At 34.4% G+C, this 16,454-nt stretch overlaps 1 protein-coding gene across 2 annotated transcripts in view; it reads right to left on the reverse strand.

Moving 5' to 3' along the window:
- The window catches only part of LOC136030496 (homer protein homolog 2-like), a 42,246-nt gene extending 26,211 nt beyond the window's left edge, over positions 1-16,035 (reverse strand). Inside the window, exons 1-2 of one of the 2 annotated variants that reach the window (XR_010618297.1) lie at positions 15,680-16,035; positions 7,740-7,921 (exon numbers count right to left, since the gene is read on the reverse strand). Coding sequence is in view for 1 of the 2 variants with exons in the window: in XM_065709520.1 (XP_065565592.1) it covers positions 7,740-8,031 (292 nt within the window). In the remaining variant the exon portion in view is untranslated. Of the gene's footprint in view, positions 1-7,739; positions 8,303-15,679 lie in introns of those variants that run through there. The other variant, XM_065709520.1, reaches the window with a different exon arrangement.
- Positions 16,036-16,454: the final 419 nt, after the last annotated feature.

The raw sequence follows: 16,454 nt of genomic DNA on the forward strand, positions 1-16,454 counted from the left end.
TTTAGAGACACGCTGAAACAGGCAATGTCCATTCTAAGAACCTTCAAACCACCTTGGCCGCTTTTACCGATACGCATACGAGTGGGATCAAGCAACTTTCCAGATGTACTTTGAATATACTAACGATCAGAAGATAAACGCAAAAAAGGTGAACCAAAGCAAATTCAAGAAAAATTATAGTTTGTCGAGAAAGATCTATTATCATTCTTATTTTCAGAGCACCATTTCAAGAGACTTCTTTGAAAAGGTATAAATCTAAGAAAATGAATGTACTTTTATCTTCTGGGTACACCCATCGAAATTAATATCCATTTCTGGATATTAATTTCAAGCTAACAAAGAAAACGCTCTTATTCATGTTTTCTTCAGCGAATAAGCTGAAGAAAACAAAATTTCAAGCTAATAAACAGGAAAAGGCAGAAACAAACAAACAATAGCTTTGTTACAAATAAATACCAAGTAGAGACAATAAATTGTGAGAATTAAAACTAAAAAATTAAAAACATTTTTTAAAACTTTTTTTAAAAATAGCCCTAGCATCCTTACTTCAACGAAGTTCATCCAGGACTAGCGAAAAGAATGAAATGATAATACAAACTCATTCAAACTAAAGAGAACAAAAGGATTAGATGCAATTTCTTAGAACTAATCTTGCTTGTTTAGCAGCTTGTCTCAAAGGGATTTTCGTAGTTGGTTCAGTACTATTATAAATCAGTTTAGTAAAATATTTTATTAGATCATTTTTAATTAAGTTTGAGTATAAGGAATTATTGAGTATTCCCCTAAGTCCCTGTTCAAAGAAATATTATTATTTATTTTGAGATTAATTTCGATTGATTCTCGAACCACCTGTTTTATCCCCAAATCATTACTGATGACTGAAGAGTTTTCAAAAATTGTGGGACGGATAATTAAATATATGCCAACCTAAAGCAGAATCAAAGGAGTTGCTGGAACTATTTGATATTGTATTCTCAAAATTCCTATGTTCGTAATTCGGCAGATTTGAATAAAAAACTTAGCAACACAAATATCTCAGAAAACACGCTAGTTAGTAGTTTTGACATTGTTTCAATGTATACAAATATAGATGTGACTATTTCTGAGAAATTATAAAAAAATAAAATAGAAGAGAATTGCCACTTGATCGAGACTTCAGAGACAGGAATTGATTGTGAAGTCTTAATGACTCTTTTTTAAATTTGTAATAAGTTTTCTATGTATTTTCAATTTCGCGATTCTTTTTATCAACAAAAAAATGGGTTACCCTAGGAGGCACCTTTATCCGGGCTACTAGCAAATAATTACGTCGAGAATCTTGAGAATTGGGCATTGAATTTTTATTTTTTAAATCACGTCTATTGGGTTTGTCATATGGATGACATAATCTCACTTTGTAATTATGGGGAAGCTGAACTTAGGGGCTTCTTAGATTATCTTAAAACTTATGACCGAAATTTGCAGTCCACCCTAGAAGTTGAAATTGATAATAAACAACCGTTTTTAGATGTATTTAATATTCGAAATGCTAGTAAACTGGTTTTTACTATCTATCGAAAGCCAACACAAAACAATAGATATCTTCACTTTAATTCAAATCACCCCCCACAAGTTTAAAGAGCAGTTGTAACTTTCCTTATTGATCGTGCCCTGAATGTTTGCTCAGATTCGTATATAAATGCAGAAATAAACTTTATCAGAGATATTCTTTTTGGTAATGGATACCCCATTCCTTTTGTCAATAAAATTATTAACCGTAGAATAAAAAGACATTATTGTAAATTCGAAGAAGATACTTCACAATATGAGGCTACTGATAAGCCCTCAAATATTGTCTATCTTCCGTATATCCCAAAGATCACAATAAAATTAAAAAATATTTGCGCAAAAAATAATCTGTATGTAGTTTTTACTTATAATTTTAAAATCATCAATTTCTTAAATTCGGGTAAAGATACGACCCCAGTTACTCGCCAAAGAGGGGTCTATCAAATGCCCTGTGATTGTGGAAATTACTATGTCAGCAGGACCCATCAGAATCTAGACAAACGGTTACAACAGCATAAAAATGACATAAACAAGGACTTAATTTCAAATAGTTCCAGCAACTCCTTTGATTGTGCTTTAGGTTGGCATATATTTAACAATCCATCCCACATGATACTTTTTGAAAACTCTCCACTCATCAGTAATGATTTGGGGATAAAACAGGTGGTTCGAATCAATCGAAATTAATCTCAAAATAAATAATAATATTTCATTAAACAAGGACTTAGGGGAATACTCACTAAATTCTTTATACTCAAACTTAACTAAAAATGATCTAACAAAATATTTTACTAAACCGATTTATAATAGTACTGAACCAACTACGAAAAGGCCTTTGAGACAGGCTGCTAAGCAAGCAAGATTGGCTCTAGGAAATTGTATCTAATTATTTCATTCTCTTTAGTTTGAATGAGTTTATATTCTCATTTCATTCTTTTGACCAGTCCTGGTTCAACTTCGTTGAAGTAGGGATGCTAGGGCTATTTTTGAAAAAAGGTTTAAAAATTGTTTTTAATTATTTAGTTTTGATTCTCACGATTTGATGTAAGTTTATTTACATATATATATATATATATATATATATATATATATATATATATATATATATATATATATATATATCATGAAAAGAGAAATCACCAATGCAACAGCACAAACACACACACAAAAAAAAAAAAAAAAAAAAAAAAAAAAAAAAAAAAAAAAAAAAAAAAAAGAGAGACAGAACGAGAAAAGGAATATATATATATATATATATTAGTTGCTTGCCAGCATTCATTCCGTTCGGAGCTAGTGCGCGCTGGTGGATGCTATTGCTTATTTAGGATATCTGTTCTGTTTGAATTGTTTGAACACTTGCCAGTAAGTCTCTGTTTAATAGATTTTTGATTTGGTTATTAGCCAATCTAGCGGAGATTATTGAATAATTTTATGATGTCTCTCACGAAGTCGTACTTTGATCAGAAACACACTGAGCTTAAGACGAAGATTCTTATCCTGGAAAAGGGGATTGAGGCTTTGCGAAATGAGAATTTCGAACTCAAAGAAGAAAATACGGTTCTCAAAACCGAAGTAGTAAATCTAAAAAAGTCTTGTCTTCAAGTTGAACTTGTTTCAAAAAGACAGAATATTCTACTTCACGGTATACCAGCTGTTCAAGGTGGTAACTCAGAAAATGCTACTCGTGAGTTTCTCTCTGAATTAGGAGTCAGTAACGCAAATTCAATGCCCTTCGTCAAGTGCTATCGTTTAAATGGAAATAAACCATCAGGCTCTAATACTAGGGCAACGTCTAGGACTACACTAAAAGCCGGGCCAGTTTTCGTGACTTTGGCTAATTTAGCAGATAAAGACGCTATTATGAAAAATTGTGGTAGGCTGAAGGGATCTGGAAAAAGTATCACTTCCGATCTCCCGCGTGAATTGGCACGTCGTAGAAAAGAACTGCTATCTTTCGGCTATAATCTACGTACATCATCTGACACTTCAACTAGAGTTGAAACCCGAGTAATAACGAAAGGGATTAGTGTATGGATTGAAGCGAAAAAGTCTTCAAAGAGTAAGACTTGGTTGCGAATAGAGGACTCATGTTTTGATCCCTTTAAACTATCTAGTAATGCGACCTCTGTGGTTCCCCCCGCACTGTGATAGTCGGAGGTGATGAGTAATATGTGTGATTTGTTCATTTATTTTTTAGTGATTTGTTTGATGTTTGTAATATGTATGATGTTTGATGATTTTTTTTCGTAAGTTATGATATATAAATCTTTCTCCTGGATTGGGACATTTAGTTATGTTTTTGTTGTTTTTCATTTTGTATACAAGTTTTTTTCTTATTCAAGTTTTCTGTTTTTGGCCTTTATTTTTTCTGTTTCAGTTTCTTTTTTCACAAAAAATGAGTTCATCGTTCTGTTTTCCTAGTTGCTGTCCACATATCATTGTTATGAAGATGCCAAGCTGGGTGGTGGGTGGCGCATGATGGATCATAGTTTGTATGTTTTTTTTTTTAAATTTGTCTGACTCTAGTTTAGGTGACATCTCCTCCTTGGGTGAGCGACTATTTCATCTTCAAAATAACCCAATTGATGTTCTTAGTTTGATAAATAATTCAGTAGGTCAGTCTAACAAATCACCATCAAATCCCCATTTTTCAGTTAGTAGTAAATACGTATCTGATTTAGATCGAGTATCCAAACGAGATGGTATATTTTCTATACTTCAGCTTAATGTTCAGGGTCTTTGTTCTTCGTCTGATGAGTTGAAAAAAATAGCGCGTAGTGGCCACCCTGACTTCATTGGTCTTTGTGAGACTTTCCTTGATTCGAAAAACGAATCTCTATTACATCTCACCGGGTACAAGATGGAATACTTGAATCGAAGTAGGATGGCTAAAGGTGGCCTTGCTGATTATGTTTCGGAATGTCTTCTGTACTCCGTTAGACATGACCTGTCAAGAAATGAAGAAGGAATTTTTGAATCTATATTTATTGAGATTAAAACCCAAGCAAAAGCTTTGATTGTTGGTAATATATACCGGTCTCCTAGTGGGTCTGTTACCTCTTTCCTTCAGATTCTTGATGAGGTCTTGGAAATAATCCAACTTCATTCATGTGAACTTGTAATTATGGGTGACTTCAAACTTAATTTGTTTGACCGGAGGTCATCCTCGTCCTTGGACTTTCTTTCGACAATGCTCGCTTGTGGAACACTGCCTTCTGCACGCATTCCAACTCGCATAACTAACACTACCGCTTCTTTGCTTGATAATATTTTTTCATCTTTGACGTTGGTACGAAATTCTATATTGATGAGTGATATCTCAGACCATTTTCCTGTTTTTTCCATGTATGATTTTTCCGATTCGTTGCCAAGGAGGAGCCAAGAAGCTGGTTTTTCCTCTTTAAAATTCAATGATCAGGACTTGCATATTCTTAGGTCACGGTTGGCAGGTCGTTCGTGGAGTATTTCTGAAAATGGGTCTGACATAGATTCTTTGTTTAATTCGTTTTATGATTCTTTGAAAGAAGTTATCTTTGATACATGTAATGCACCCCAGTCGAATCCAGCATCGAAAAGAACAACCCCTTTGAATCCTTGGATGACCCCTGGACTCCTTAAAAGTTGGAGGAAGAAAAATTATCTTTGGAAGGCTTACAGATGCTCTAAGCCATTTTCGCGTGATTCTCGGCTTCAACTTTTCAAAGCTTTTAGAAGAGTTTACAATTCGCTTTGCCAAAGGGCTAAATCGTTATTTTATCATAGAAAGTTCTCTGCGTGCGGTAAAAACATTAGGAAGACATGGCAAGTAATCACTTCTGTTATCAGGCCATCTTTCCTGCCTCCTTCTGTCACTTGAAGTGTTGTAATTGACGGGAAAAATGTAGAGGGTGAGCTAAAAGTTCAAGATGCGTTTACTTCCTATTTTGCTAATATTGGCAAAACTACAGCCTCTTCTGTAAGTCCTTCTTCTTCTCTACCTGATTTTATGTCTTATCTAGGACCACCTTGTCCTAAATCAATGGCATTGGAACCTGTCTCTGAAGCTGAAATAGCCAGAATTGTCAATTGTTTGAGGGGTTCTTCATCTTCTGGCCCAGACCATATTCCAACTAAGGTTGTCAAGTTCATTCTTCCTGTCATTGTGTGTGCCCTCACGAGACTTGTCAATATTTCTTTTGAAAATGGTGTCTTCTCAAGTGCTCTAAATCGTGCTCGTGTTATCATCCTTTTTAAAGGTGGATCAAGGAATGATCCTGCAAATTATCGTCCCATATCTCTTTTATCAGTGTTTAGTAAAATTTTTGAAAAAGCTATGCTTTCTCGACTTCTTGATTTTATTAATTCTAAACACTTTTTTCATGATTTTCAGTTTGATTTTAGGGCGAAACATTCAACTGAGCATGCATATGCAACTCTCTTGAATTATTGAAATTCAGCTCTTGACTCTGGTTTGATACCTGCTGCTCTTTTTCTTGATGTTCGAAAAGCGTTTGACTCATTAACACACAAGATTCTTCTTCTGAAAATGTCCCATATTGGTATAAGAGGGAATGCTTATTCATGGTTTCTATCATATTTATCTGGTCGAGTCATCTCGGTTCATCCGGACTTTTCTAATCCTTCTGGAATAGAGTCTGGTGTTCCACAAGGATCTGTCATTGGGCCGATACTCTTTTTAATCTACGTCAATGACCTTATTAATGCGGTTAAAAATTTAAAACCTACCATTTGCTGTCGTCTTTGTCAATCAGTATCTGTCACTAGCTGTGACAAGAGTTTGTCCTTATCAGATACACTTATTGCTTTTGCTGATGACAGTACTCTTGGCACAACTGGTAGAACTGAGTCTGATCTTCGTTCAAGGATGATAGCCCTTTTTGAAAGAGTTATCCAGTGGTTTGATGTAAATTATCTTGCCTTAAATGTCGAAAAGTCATGTTTTCTCATTTTTCCAGAGTCTCAAAGGCTTGCCCTGATTTAAATGAAATAAATTTATCAAGAGGTTCTCTAAGTTGACCTAAGGATCGTTATGTTTGATTCCTAGGCATCTTGCTTGACGAAAATCTTTCGTTCAAGCATCATATTGACCTGATTAAAATGAAAGTCTCCAGGAGTCTCGGAATCCTTAGAAAGCTCAAATATATATTTCCAGGGTCGACTCTTAGACTCTTGTTCTGCAGCCTAGTTCAGTCTTATGTTTCATATTTATCTGTTATTTGGATGTCAACTTTTCCCTCGTCTCTGAAGCCACTTTCAAAACTTTATGATAAAGCAAGGACTCTTAATCAGGAAACTAACCGTTTTTTCCACTTAAACCCTTACTTGATTTGAAATCTCTCTATTTTCTTTCTTGTTCTTCTTTCGTTTTTTTACAGTTGCACGGCCATCTTCCTGCTGTCCTATGTAATAATATATCTTTTGTTTCTGATCAATCGACTTATCATCTCCGCACTTCCAACAATTTACTGGTTCTTCACACACCGTCAGTGAGGTCTGACTTCAACCCTCTGACAGCTTGCAACAGGATCTGGAACACGCTCCCAGAATTCGTGCGAAGCTGCCGCTCATTTGGTATGTTCAAAAATTATGTTAGAGATTTTCTAGCTAGTAAATGATTTTGTTTGTTTTTCGTTTTTTTTTGTCTCTTTATTTTTTATTTCGGTTTCCCTTGGAGTTGATGTCTCTGGATTGAGTTGGATATTTAATTGAGTTGGTGAAATCATGTGCTACCCCCTGCCTAGCTTGTCATTTTTTGGAGACGGGCGATTAAGGTGGGCGACTCTATTTTGTTTTTTGGTTTTTGTTTATATTTTTTTTGTTGTTGGTATTTTTTTCTCCCCTGTTCTTTCCCGGCCATGGAGCCTTATGGGGGAGATTGTCTTGAAGTAATTTTTTGTTTATGGATTTTAATGTTAAATAAAGAACTCAGAACTCATATATATATATATATATATATATATATATATATATATATATATATATATATATATATATATATATATATATATATATATATATATGTATAGTTTCTCTCTTATTCTTGTATTGTGCTGAAGACGGCCCTTGGATATAGGGCCGAAATATCCACAGAACTGATTTTCACTGTCTTGAGAAGATTTTTCCTTTTGTCTCTACTTTGTGTTTGTTTGTAATGGAAAGGCAGTGTGGTCTTCGTCGCTATTTTCGAATACCTTTGTTAGTTTCTGTATCTAGAAGCTTCGATTTCAACGCAATATTTTCTTCCTTAAATGCTTCCAACTGCCTCTTCCACTCTTCGACATTTGCAGTTGATTCCTGAAGTGCTGCCGTTAGCCTGGCGTTATTACTTTTCAATGTTGCCAGCTCAACTTCCAATTTCTTTGGATTTGCTAAACTGAAATATGACATATAATAAATGCTTGTAAAACTAACCTCAAGTAAGATTCTGAAAGGGTAATATCCTAAGACATCAAGCCACGGTATCTTAGGCAATTTTTGGTGCATCTTTCTTTACGAAATCGCTTTTCAATATTTCATTTATTGTATCTGACCTGTAATATCGCTTATCCTGGTTTTCCCGATGGTATTTCATTGAAATTTGGAATATGATAATGTGAAGTATCAAATGGGAAGGGAGCTGAAAGATGTTCTTCACTGGAACATTTTAAAGGAGATGGCAACTATTTCTTTTAATAATTAGCTGTTTTGGTGGCGTTTTGCGCCACCCCAACACCTGGTTGGTGGGGGCGCTTCACCCCCCTCCCAAGACCCCCCTCAAGCGTAAATCATTATGCGCCATATTAGTTACGTGCCATTGTAGTTGTGTCCCTGTGTCCCACCTGTGAATATAGATAAAAGAGAAAAGATTTCTCTAGTCGTTATATATATATATATATATATATATATATATATATATATATATATATATATATATATATATATATATATATATATATGTGTGTGTGTGTTTAACTACGTAAAACTTGCGAATATATATTATTCTTCGATGTTCCATTGTCTGTGCATATAAAATAGATTGTCAGGTTTACCGACTCTTGAACATGCAACATAAAATTGTCCATGGGAAAAACAATCCGTATTCAGATCTATACCTCATTATTTTAATGATTGCCCTTGAGCTTTGTTGATGGTGATTGCTAATAGAACATTCCCCGTTTCCCGGTTGTCATTTAAATTCCCAGTATCATGGTTGTCATTTTTGTCCCAGTGTCCCAGTCTGTAATTTCTCTTTGAGCGTACCGCTCGTCATTTATATTCCCTGTGTCCCGGTCGTCATTTTTGTCCCGGTGTCCCTGTCTGTAATTTATCTTTGAGTGTCCCGGTCGTCATTTACATCTCCCGGTCGTTATTTGCGTCCCAATGTCCCAGTCTGTAATTTATCTTTGAGTGTCCCGGTCGTCATTTATATTCCCTGTGTCCCGGCTTTTAGTTTTTTTTTCTGCTTTATTTTTCAGTTTTTTTTCCTTTTTTAGTTTGTTTTTCTTTTTCAGTTTTTATTTTTTTTTAGTTTTTTATTAGTTTTTAGTTTTTTTTTCTTTTTATTTTTTTGTAGTTTTTACCTTTTTTTAGTTTTTTAGTTTTTTTTTCTTTTTTAGTTTTTAGTTTTTTACCTTTTTTTAGTTTTTTAGCTTTTTTAGTTTTTTTAGTATTTTTTTTTTTTTTTTTGTAGTTTTTACCTTTTTTAGTTTTTTCTTCTTTTGCATTAATACTAAAGCCAAGGCTCAAACCTGGAGCCTCTTGGATCTAGAACCTGAAACATACACTTTACCAACTCAGCTACTTCGGCTTGAAAACATTCGTTTTGAGCAGCTTTCTCGGGTTTTGCCATTGTAGGCTCTTCAGTCATTTTACAATTAGAAATTTCTCTTTCAACGATCTTCTTATAATTAAAAATTTGTCTTTGAACGATATTCTTAAATACCTGTGTCCTGGTTTTCATTTATATTCCTTGTTTCGCAGTCGTCATTTGTGTCCCGGTATCCCAGTCTGTAATTTCTCTTTGAGTGTCCTGGTCGTCATTTATATTCCCTCTGTCCCGGTCGTCATTTGTGTCCCGGTGTGTAATTTCTCTTTGAGCGTTTTTTCTTTTTAGTTTTTTTTTAGTTTTTTACTTTTTCTTTTTTCAGTTTTCTTTTTCTTCTTTATTTTTTAGCATCACTATGAAATACATATCGCCGAACCTTTGTTTTTTTTAACTAGAATACCTGGTAGGCATTGGCGACCTTACCCAAGTCAAAATCGCAAACCCAATCATCATGGCTATCATTTTAATTCAGTTTTGATATATTTTGACTCTCGCTGTCCAGGGGGATTTTCATCTAACTGCGCGGTTTTGCGTTCTTTAGCCGCAAGCCTGTTTTCTTGCTGTTCTTGTGATTCCTCGGCACGCTTTCTTTTCTTACTTTTTCTATCAGCCGTTTTTTTTGGCATAGACTCTTTGAGCAGCTTCCTCGGCTGTTGCCATTGTAGGTTCTTCAGTCATTTTACAATTGAACATTTTTCCGTCCAAGATCTTCTTACAATTAAAAATTTGTCTTTGAATGATTTTCTTAAATACTTTTAATGACGTCATCGTCATAACAAACATGACGATAACTAATTTCATGACGACATGATGACATAACGTCAAATGACAGACCCACAGACAATCAACTTATTTTTTTACATATAGATTTGGTGACGCCTAGGTTAGAGTTTTCTCAGTGTTTTAGAGAGGCAATTTGTGGAATACATTAGACGGGTACATTAATTAGTAGTGATGTAAATGGACTTAAAAGGATGTTGAAAAATGAATTTTAACAATTATATATAAAACATGATTTAATGATGCAATAGGATGTATAATAGATGTTGAGTATTAAGTTAGTGAATTTGTTAAAATGGCTCAAAATATCAAAAATATATTGAAAATTCCCAAACAGATTGTCAAAAACCTAAATTCTTCATCAGGTAGTCCCAAAGATTACTCTTTGTATTTGCCTAAATATTAGAGCAAAACAGATTTTTGGCTGAAGTTATTCCTGATATATATTATCGTTAATCTGAAATGCCCCTATAAATCTTTCTTTTGTCCCAACTTCAGCCATAAAAACCAAATGCCTGACGAATTTCAGTCGACTATACATACGGTTTCCTCTGAAAAAATATGTCAGAAGCCTTTCCCTGATGTTTTCTTTGTGAGATTTCTCCAAAATTTGATTGGATCAAAATAATATAAGTCGTCCATGGATAATCTTTGTCGCTTTTTAAGAAATTTTGGTTTTATGAAATTAATCAATTTATTTTCTGAACAGGTCATATATAAAGTCGTATTACGTAGTCACAGGGTAAATCCTGTGACAGCAATACAAAATATAATACTCTTCAGCCTTCACCAAACTAATCCAGCAAGAACAAGAACAGCATAAAAAATAAAACAAAGATCTCCGGAGCCCTTACTGGCCCATAGGACATCGAAACCATATTTCAGTTAGTTTTTCCGTGTTACAGGGACAAGTAGCAACCTTGCAGCAGCAGAGGTTGATCCCGGGGCGCTGGATTTCCAAGCAGAATATCAATCCAAGTGTTACCCCAGGACAAAGAGTTTTACCCCTGGACGTTACGGAGAACAACAAGAACTACAACAATTTTACGATTCAATAGCTTCTGTTTTCCCCCTCTCTTCTCGTCGTCTCTTTTACATAAAAGGTCTGTTAAATAACGGTCCGGTAATATAGTAGCATAAAATCATTGATTTAACATAGACGCACAAATAATTAATCCTTTTCAAAATACTCTCCTTCCAAATCGATGGATTCTCTATGGCATTTTACCAGCACCTCTTGGGCTTCTTGAAATGTGTCATTGGGGACTTCTCATAGGAAGGTTGCCAAAGTTTCTTTTACCCCTTCTAACCTCCATTAATGATGTCCTATGAGCAATCTCTCGATTGTCAGAAATAGAAATAGACCCGTTGGGGTTAAATCCGGGCTGTGCAGCGTCTATTGAAGCATAGCAACGCTTATTTTCACAACAAACATGTAAACAATGAGTGCGTTGGTGTGACTAGATGAATTATGGTGGTGAAAAATTCAATCGTCTCAAATATCTTTTGGAATCATCGAGCCCTGTGCCTGCCTAAGCTGATACAGTACTTCACAGTAATACCAGCAGTTAAAATCCTGTTATTGGGCCAGGTCCTGACACGTTTCGAGACTGTAGTACTGTATAGAAGTGAGCAATTTGAAGACCTCTTTTGCGCATACTTTGCTAAAGAAAAAATCCTTGGTTAGAATCTGGTGAACCACTATTTTTGGCATGGTATTCATCTTAGCTAATCTTCAAACAAAAGAAAAATTAAACGATGTCAAAACCATTTTCCGTTGGGTGTGTCTGTTTGACAAGGATAATTAGCAAGTCTATTAAGCAGCAATGATCGATCCCTAGGTTATGTATTCCTAAGCAGGACATCAATCCGTTATGTCGCCCCCAGGGTGAAGAAGCTTATGCTATGGATACTGTTTGTTTTTCTTAGAAAGACTATATACCCGAATGATCCCTTCTTACTTACTCATATTTCAAGATTTTTTGTTTTCCAATTTATTGAATTTTAACTGATTATTATTCTGTAGTATCAGAGTTGTTCTTTTTTAAGGAAGAGCTCTTTATATTTTCCTTGTGACCCTCGGGTTTCCCAGCTAATGAGAAAATTTTTCTCTCTCTTTTTCAGGAGATTGTTGAAGTTTAAGCCTTTTTTAAAAGATTTTTCTTTTTCGATTTTATTAAATTTTACTTATTAGTTTTCTGAATATTTAGATTTTTTGCAGTGACTACATCCCTCTCTTAGCGCCAGGGATACTCTATACTTTTTTTTTCATGGTTTAAAAAATCAAGCAAAACCAAAGAACCTAAAACTTAGGTCTTTTTACTTTATTTTATCCGGATTTCTCATAAACTTGAATGAATCTGAATCACTCCATCAACACAGTAATGCAATTCCTATATAGAGCCTCCATTTTTTGCCTTTCTTGTCACATTTCAGTGGGGTCCTTATCTTTCCCAATATGGTGAAGCGTTCCTCTCACAATTTAAGCCCCGCTTAGCGCCCCTTTCGTTTAAGGCTGCTAATCATTCTAGGGTTTCAGGTTAAACACCACGCTTTCACTTTCTTTAATATGAAATTTTCTATTACATATCTCACCATTTTATTCTGATCGATCAGACTTATTACAGACTCAGTAACTTTTGGATTGCCTCTAACCCATGGGCCCCTTTTCAGGGGAGTTACTCTCTGCATACAACATTCTACTGTTTTTTCTCTTACAAAGAATTTATTCCCACATGAACCCCACTTACTCACTTTTCAAGACTTTGTGGTTTACATTTTATTAAATTTTAACCAATTGTCATTTGTACTGTAAGACTTGGTCTTTTTGAAGGGGGGACTCTATAACCCTTTGTGACCCACAGGCTCCACATCTACTGAGATTCCTTTTGTCTGTGTATGGCTATGCTGTTTGACCTATGTGATTGTATGGATAAGTAGGGTTAAGGCCTCATTCAAGTGCTGGTCTATATTAGTCACTAATTTAGGAAAACAGTCTTCCTTTTCTCCTTCTGTCTCTTTCATTTTTTTTTTTTTTTTTTTTTATGTGTTTGTGCTGTTGCATTGGTGATTTCTCTTTTCATGATATATATATATATATATATATATATATATATATATATATATATATATATATATATATATATATGTATATATCAAAAAACTATCTATTTATATGAGATATATCTCTATATCTCTCTTAACCCAGGGGAGGCCTATACTCCTTTATTTATGATTGTTTAAAGGAATAAACAATGCTAAAGAAATCTCAACCTAGGTCTTTTTAGCTTTCTCGGTTGTGTGTAGGTTTCCTCTTGTATTTTCAGCCCCACTACACACCCTTTTCATTCTAGGCACCAACCCTTCTAGGGTTTGAGGGATAGACCATGCTTTAATTTTTCTTCAATAAAATATATTTTTTAATATCTTATAATTTTTTCCGATCGAACAGAGTTATTACAAACTCTTGAAAATCATTTGGCAGAACTCGAAAAGTCAGAGTTATGCCTTCCCAAAATGCCTTAGTGTCCGTTATTCCCCTTTAATCCAATGCAACGTGTTACAAAATCACATATAGCCCAACACAATGGGTTAAAAACTACGCTAGTGTCCAGTAGAATGCGAAGAGGAACATCCAGTTAAAAGGAGAGTGGAGGCTCTACAGAGTATTTGCGATTGAAAAACAAAGAGAGTGGAGGCTTTATATAGCATTATGTATGTAGGAGAGTAGAGCCTACATAGGCTCTAACATGATGAGATAAGAACATTAACCTTGGTCATAATCTTGATTAATTGAAACTTATTCTTGAATCTATTGAAAAGTATAATAAAGTATATCAGAAACTAAGAGCTTTTGTTCTAATTTAGGGAATGCAATTGGTTTAGTTCAATGCCAGCCTAAGCCTTTGCAAGCTAAAATGACTTTATTAAAGGAACTGTTTGAGCAGCAGTCAAACAGAATTCACATGACAGTGATTGGTGTTAAGGAAATTATCCCACCTGTAGCTCGGGATTTTATATGAACTAAAAGGAGCGAAAGTGATATTGCACGGATCTAAGTCTTGATACATACAAAAATTATAAAAATAACGGCCCAAACTCGAGGTTATTTCCACAAGGAGAGAGGGGGAGGTCCAAAATAGGCATAACTGAACAGACATAAAACGCAGGGTAGCACACTTCTCCTTATATTCAACATAAAACCACAAAATTCCCCTTTCTGAAGGAAACTAAACCTCAGAGGTGACAACCTCTTACTATAGCTCAACTGTTATCTATGTTCCATCTATGTTCCACAAACTCAGAAGAACTTTACTCATATGCATATACTCAAATTAATGAATGTAATTTACGACTTCAGAGCATAACAGTTGTTTCCAAAATAAATAAAAATTTAAATAACCCAAACAAAATTAAAAGGAAAAACTGCCCAAAGATGTTGAATAATGAAAGAAATGAAAGTTTTTTTCGAAATTTTTAATATTAAATGAAAAAACAAGTTTTTAATTGAGAGTACGGAGCGACATTAATGAACATAAATTATTGTGTATACGAAAGGGGCTGTCCTCTCTACTTTCAGTTGTTGAAAATCGTTTTTCATTTAATTGCCTATCGTTTTTTAAATGATTTCACGAAATAAACCTCCCCCTCCATAGAAAATTTCCTTCCCCATGAGAAATTTCTCTATGGATAAAAGGATTTCCCCACGTAGCTTAAATTAGAGAAATTTGCGTAACTAATTTTGCATGGCCTAGTAACAGAACCGACAAAGACGTCGAAACTATTTTTATGAAAATGAAAGTCACAAGTTGAGAAATTCTCAAATGACTAAAATGAATGAAAAAATAAAAACGATCCTGAAAAGATACGTAACATTGTATGTTCGCTTTGAGTTTCAATGTTATTCTTGTCTTTCAGTTGAAAAAAAAACTTTTCAGTTTTTTTTCTATAAAAACTTATTTTAGGCCGAAGATATACAATTCTTTCATTTATTACCATAAAAAATCATAGTTATGAAGCTGCTTAAGCTCAACAAAAACAAATTGTTATCGGCTTTTTTTTAACAGAATTCAAACTTTAGCGTAAAGAGCGAGGCATTTCCGAGGGAGCGTACATCCTCAAATACGTAACATGAGGTGGCTCGCCCCCTCGTCTATACCTCGCTCTTTACGCTAAGGTTTGAACTCTTTAAGAACGAACCCTTAATCACAAATTTCATTTATTTAGAATAATTTGCTCATTTAGAATTACTAAAAATACTTCTGCGTAAAGAGTAAGTTATTAACGAGGGGACGAACCCCCTCATATATGTAATAATTTCTCTTCGTTTTAAGTTTTAATGTTACTCCTTGCTGTCAGTTGAAAAAACTATTTTTAATATTTAAATTCTGTTTGTTTTTTTAAATAATGCTGGGAAATCGTGCAGCCTCTTCACGGAAATTCTCTTCACTCGTGAAAAATTCCTTCTCGGAAAGATTCTCCAAGTTAACAAAATACCCCAGACCCCCCGCCAGACCAAAATCCCCTGGAAAACGTCTGTGTACTTACCAATAACCAATACTTTATATAAATAATGGGAAAACTTCATAACTGGCAGGCCTTCCCTCGGGGACTGTGGGGGCTTAGGCCGTCCTCAAAGACATAGTTATTAAATAATTCGACTATGTTGAACAAAAGAGCTATCTCAGGATTTTGATCTGGTGACTTTGGGAAAAATATGGCAAATAAAGACATTAGAAAATCCAAAATCACAATATATATTCTATGACTAGTGTTTGATTTCAACAAAATGTGGGATCAATCAAATGGGGTATTCACTTGGAGCATGGGTTTTAAGTTGAATAACTTTTCAGAACAAGAGTTTTAACAGTATTCACTATTGTTATCTTTTCAATTACTTGTGTTTTCTTAAGGGAATACCCTGTTTATGTATTTTTGGTAAACCGTAGAGTTTCCGTAATTTCCATTGTCTTGAAAAAACTTTCCCTATTGTTTCTACGTTGTATTTGTTTGTTATGGAAAGGCAGTGTGGTCTTCGTCGCTATTTTCGTCTAGCTTATGGGGAGCAGTTGACCTATGATATCTTTTATTTTATTAGTCTAGGTAAAAAACATGCTAATATTATCAATCAACAAAAATTTCTAGAATCCTGTAGAAAGGAAAACCTTATTCCCAAGTCTTTAAGATATAAATTACATTTAAATACCCGAAAAGAAGCGCAATTTGCCCATACACTACAGTTAAAAACCCTAGTCCATATTATTAAGGACAAAAAACAGAAACGACATATTATTTCTTCAGAGAGAAAATCGTTGGAAACTTT

Source organism: Artemia franciscana, chromosome 8 (genome assembly GCF_032884065.1).
Source record: "Artemia franciscana chromosome 8, ASM3288406v1, whole genome shotgun sequence".
Taxonomy (NCBI): Eukaryota; Metazoa; Arthropoda; class Branchiopoda; order Anostraca; family Artemiidae; genus Artemia; species Artemia franciscana.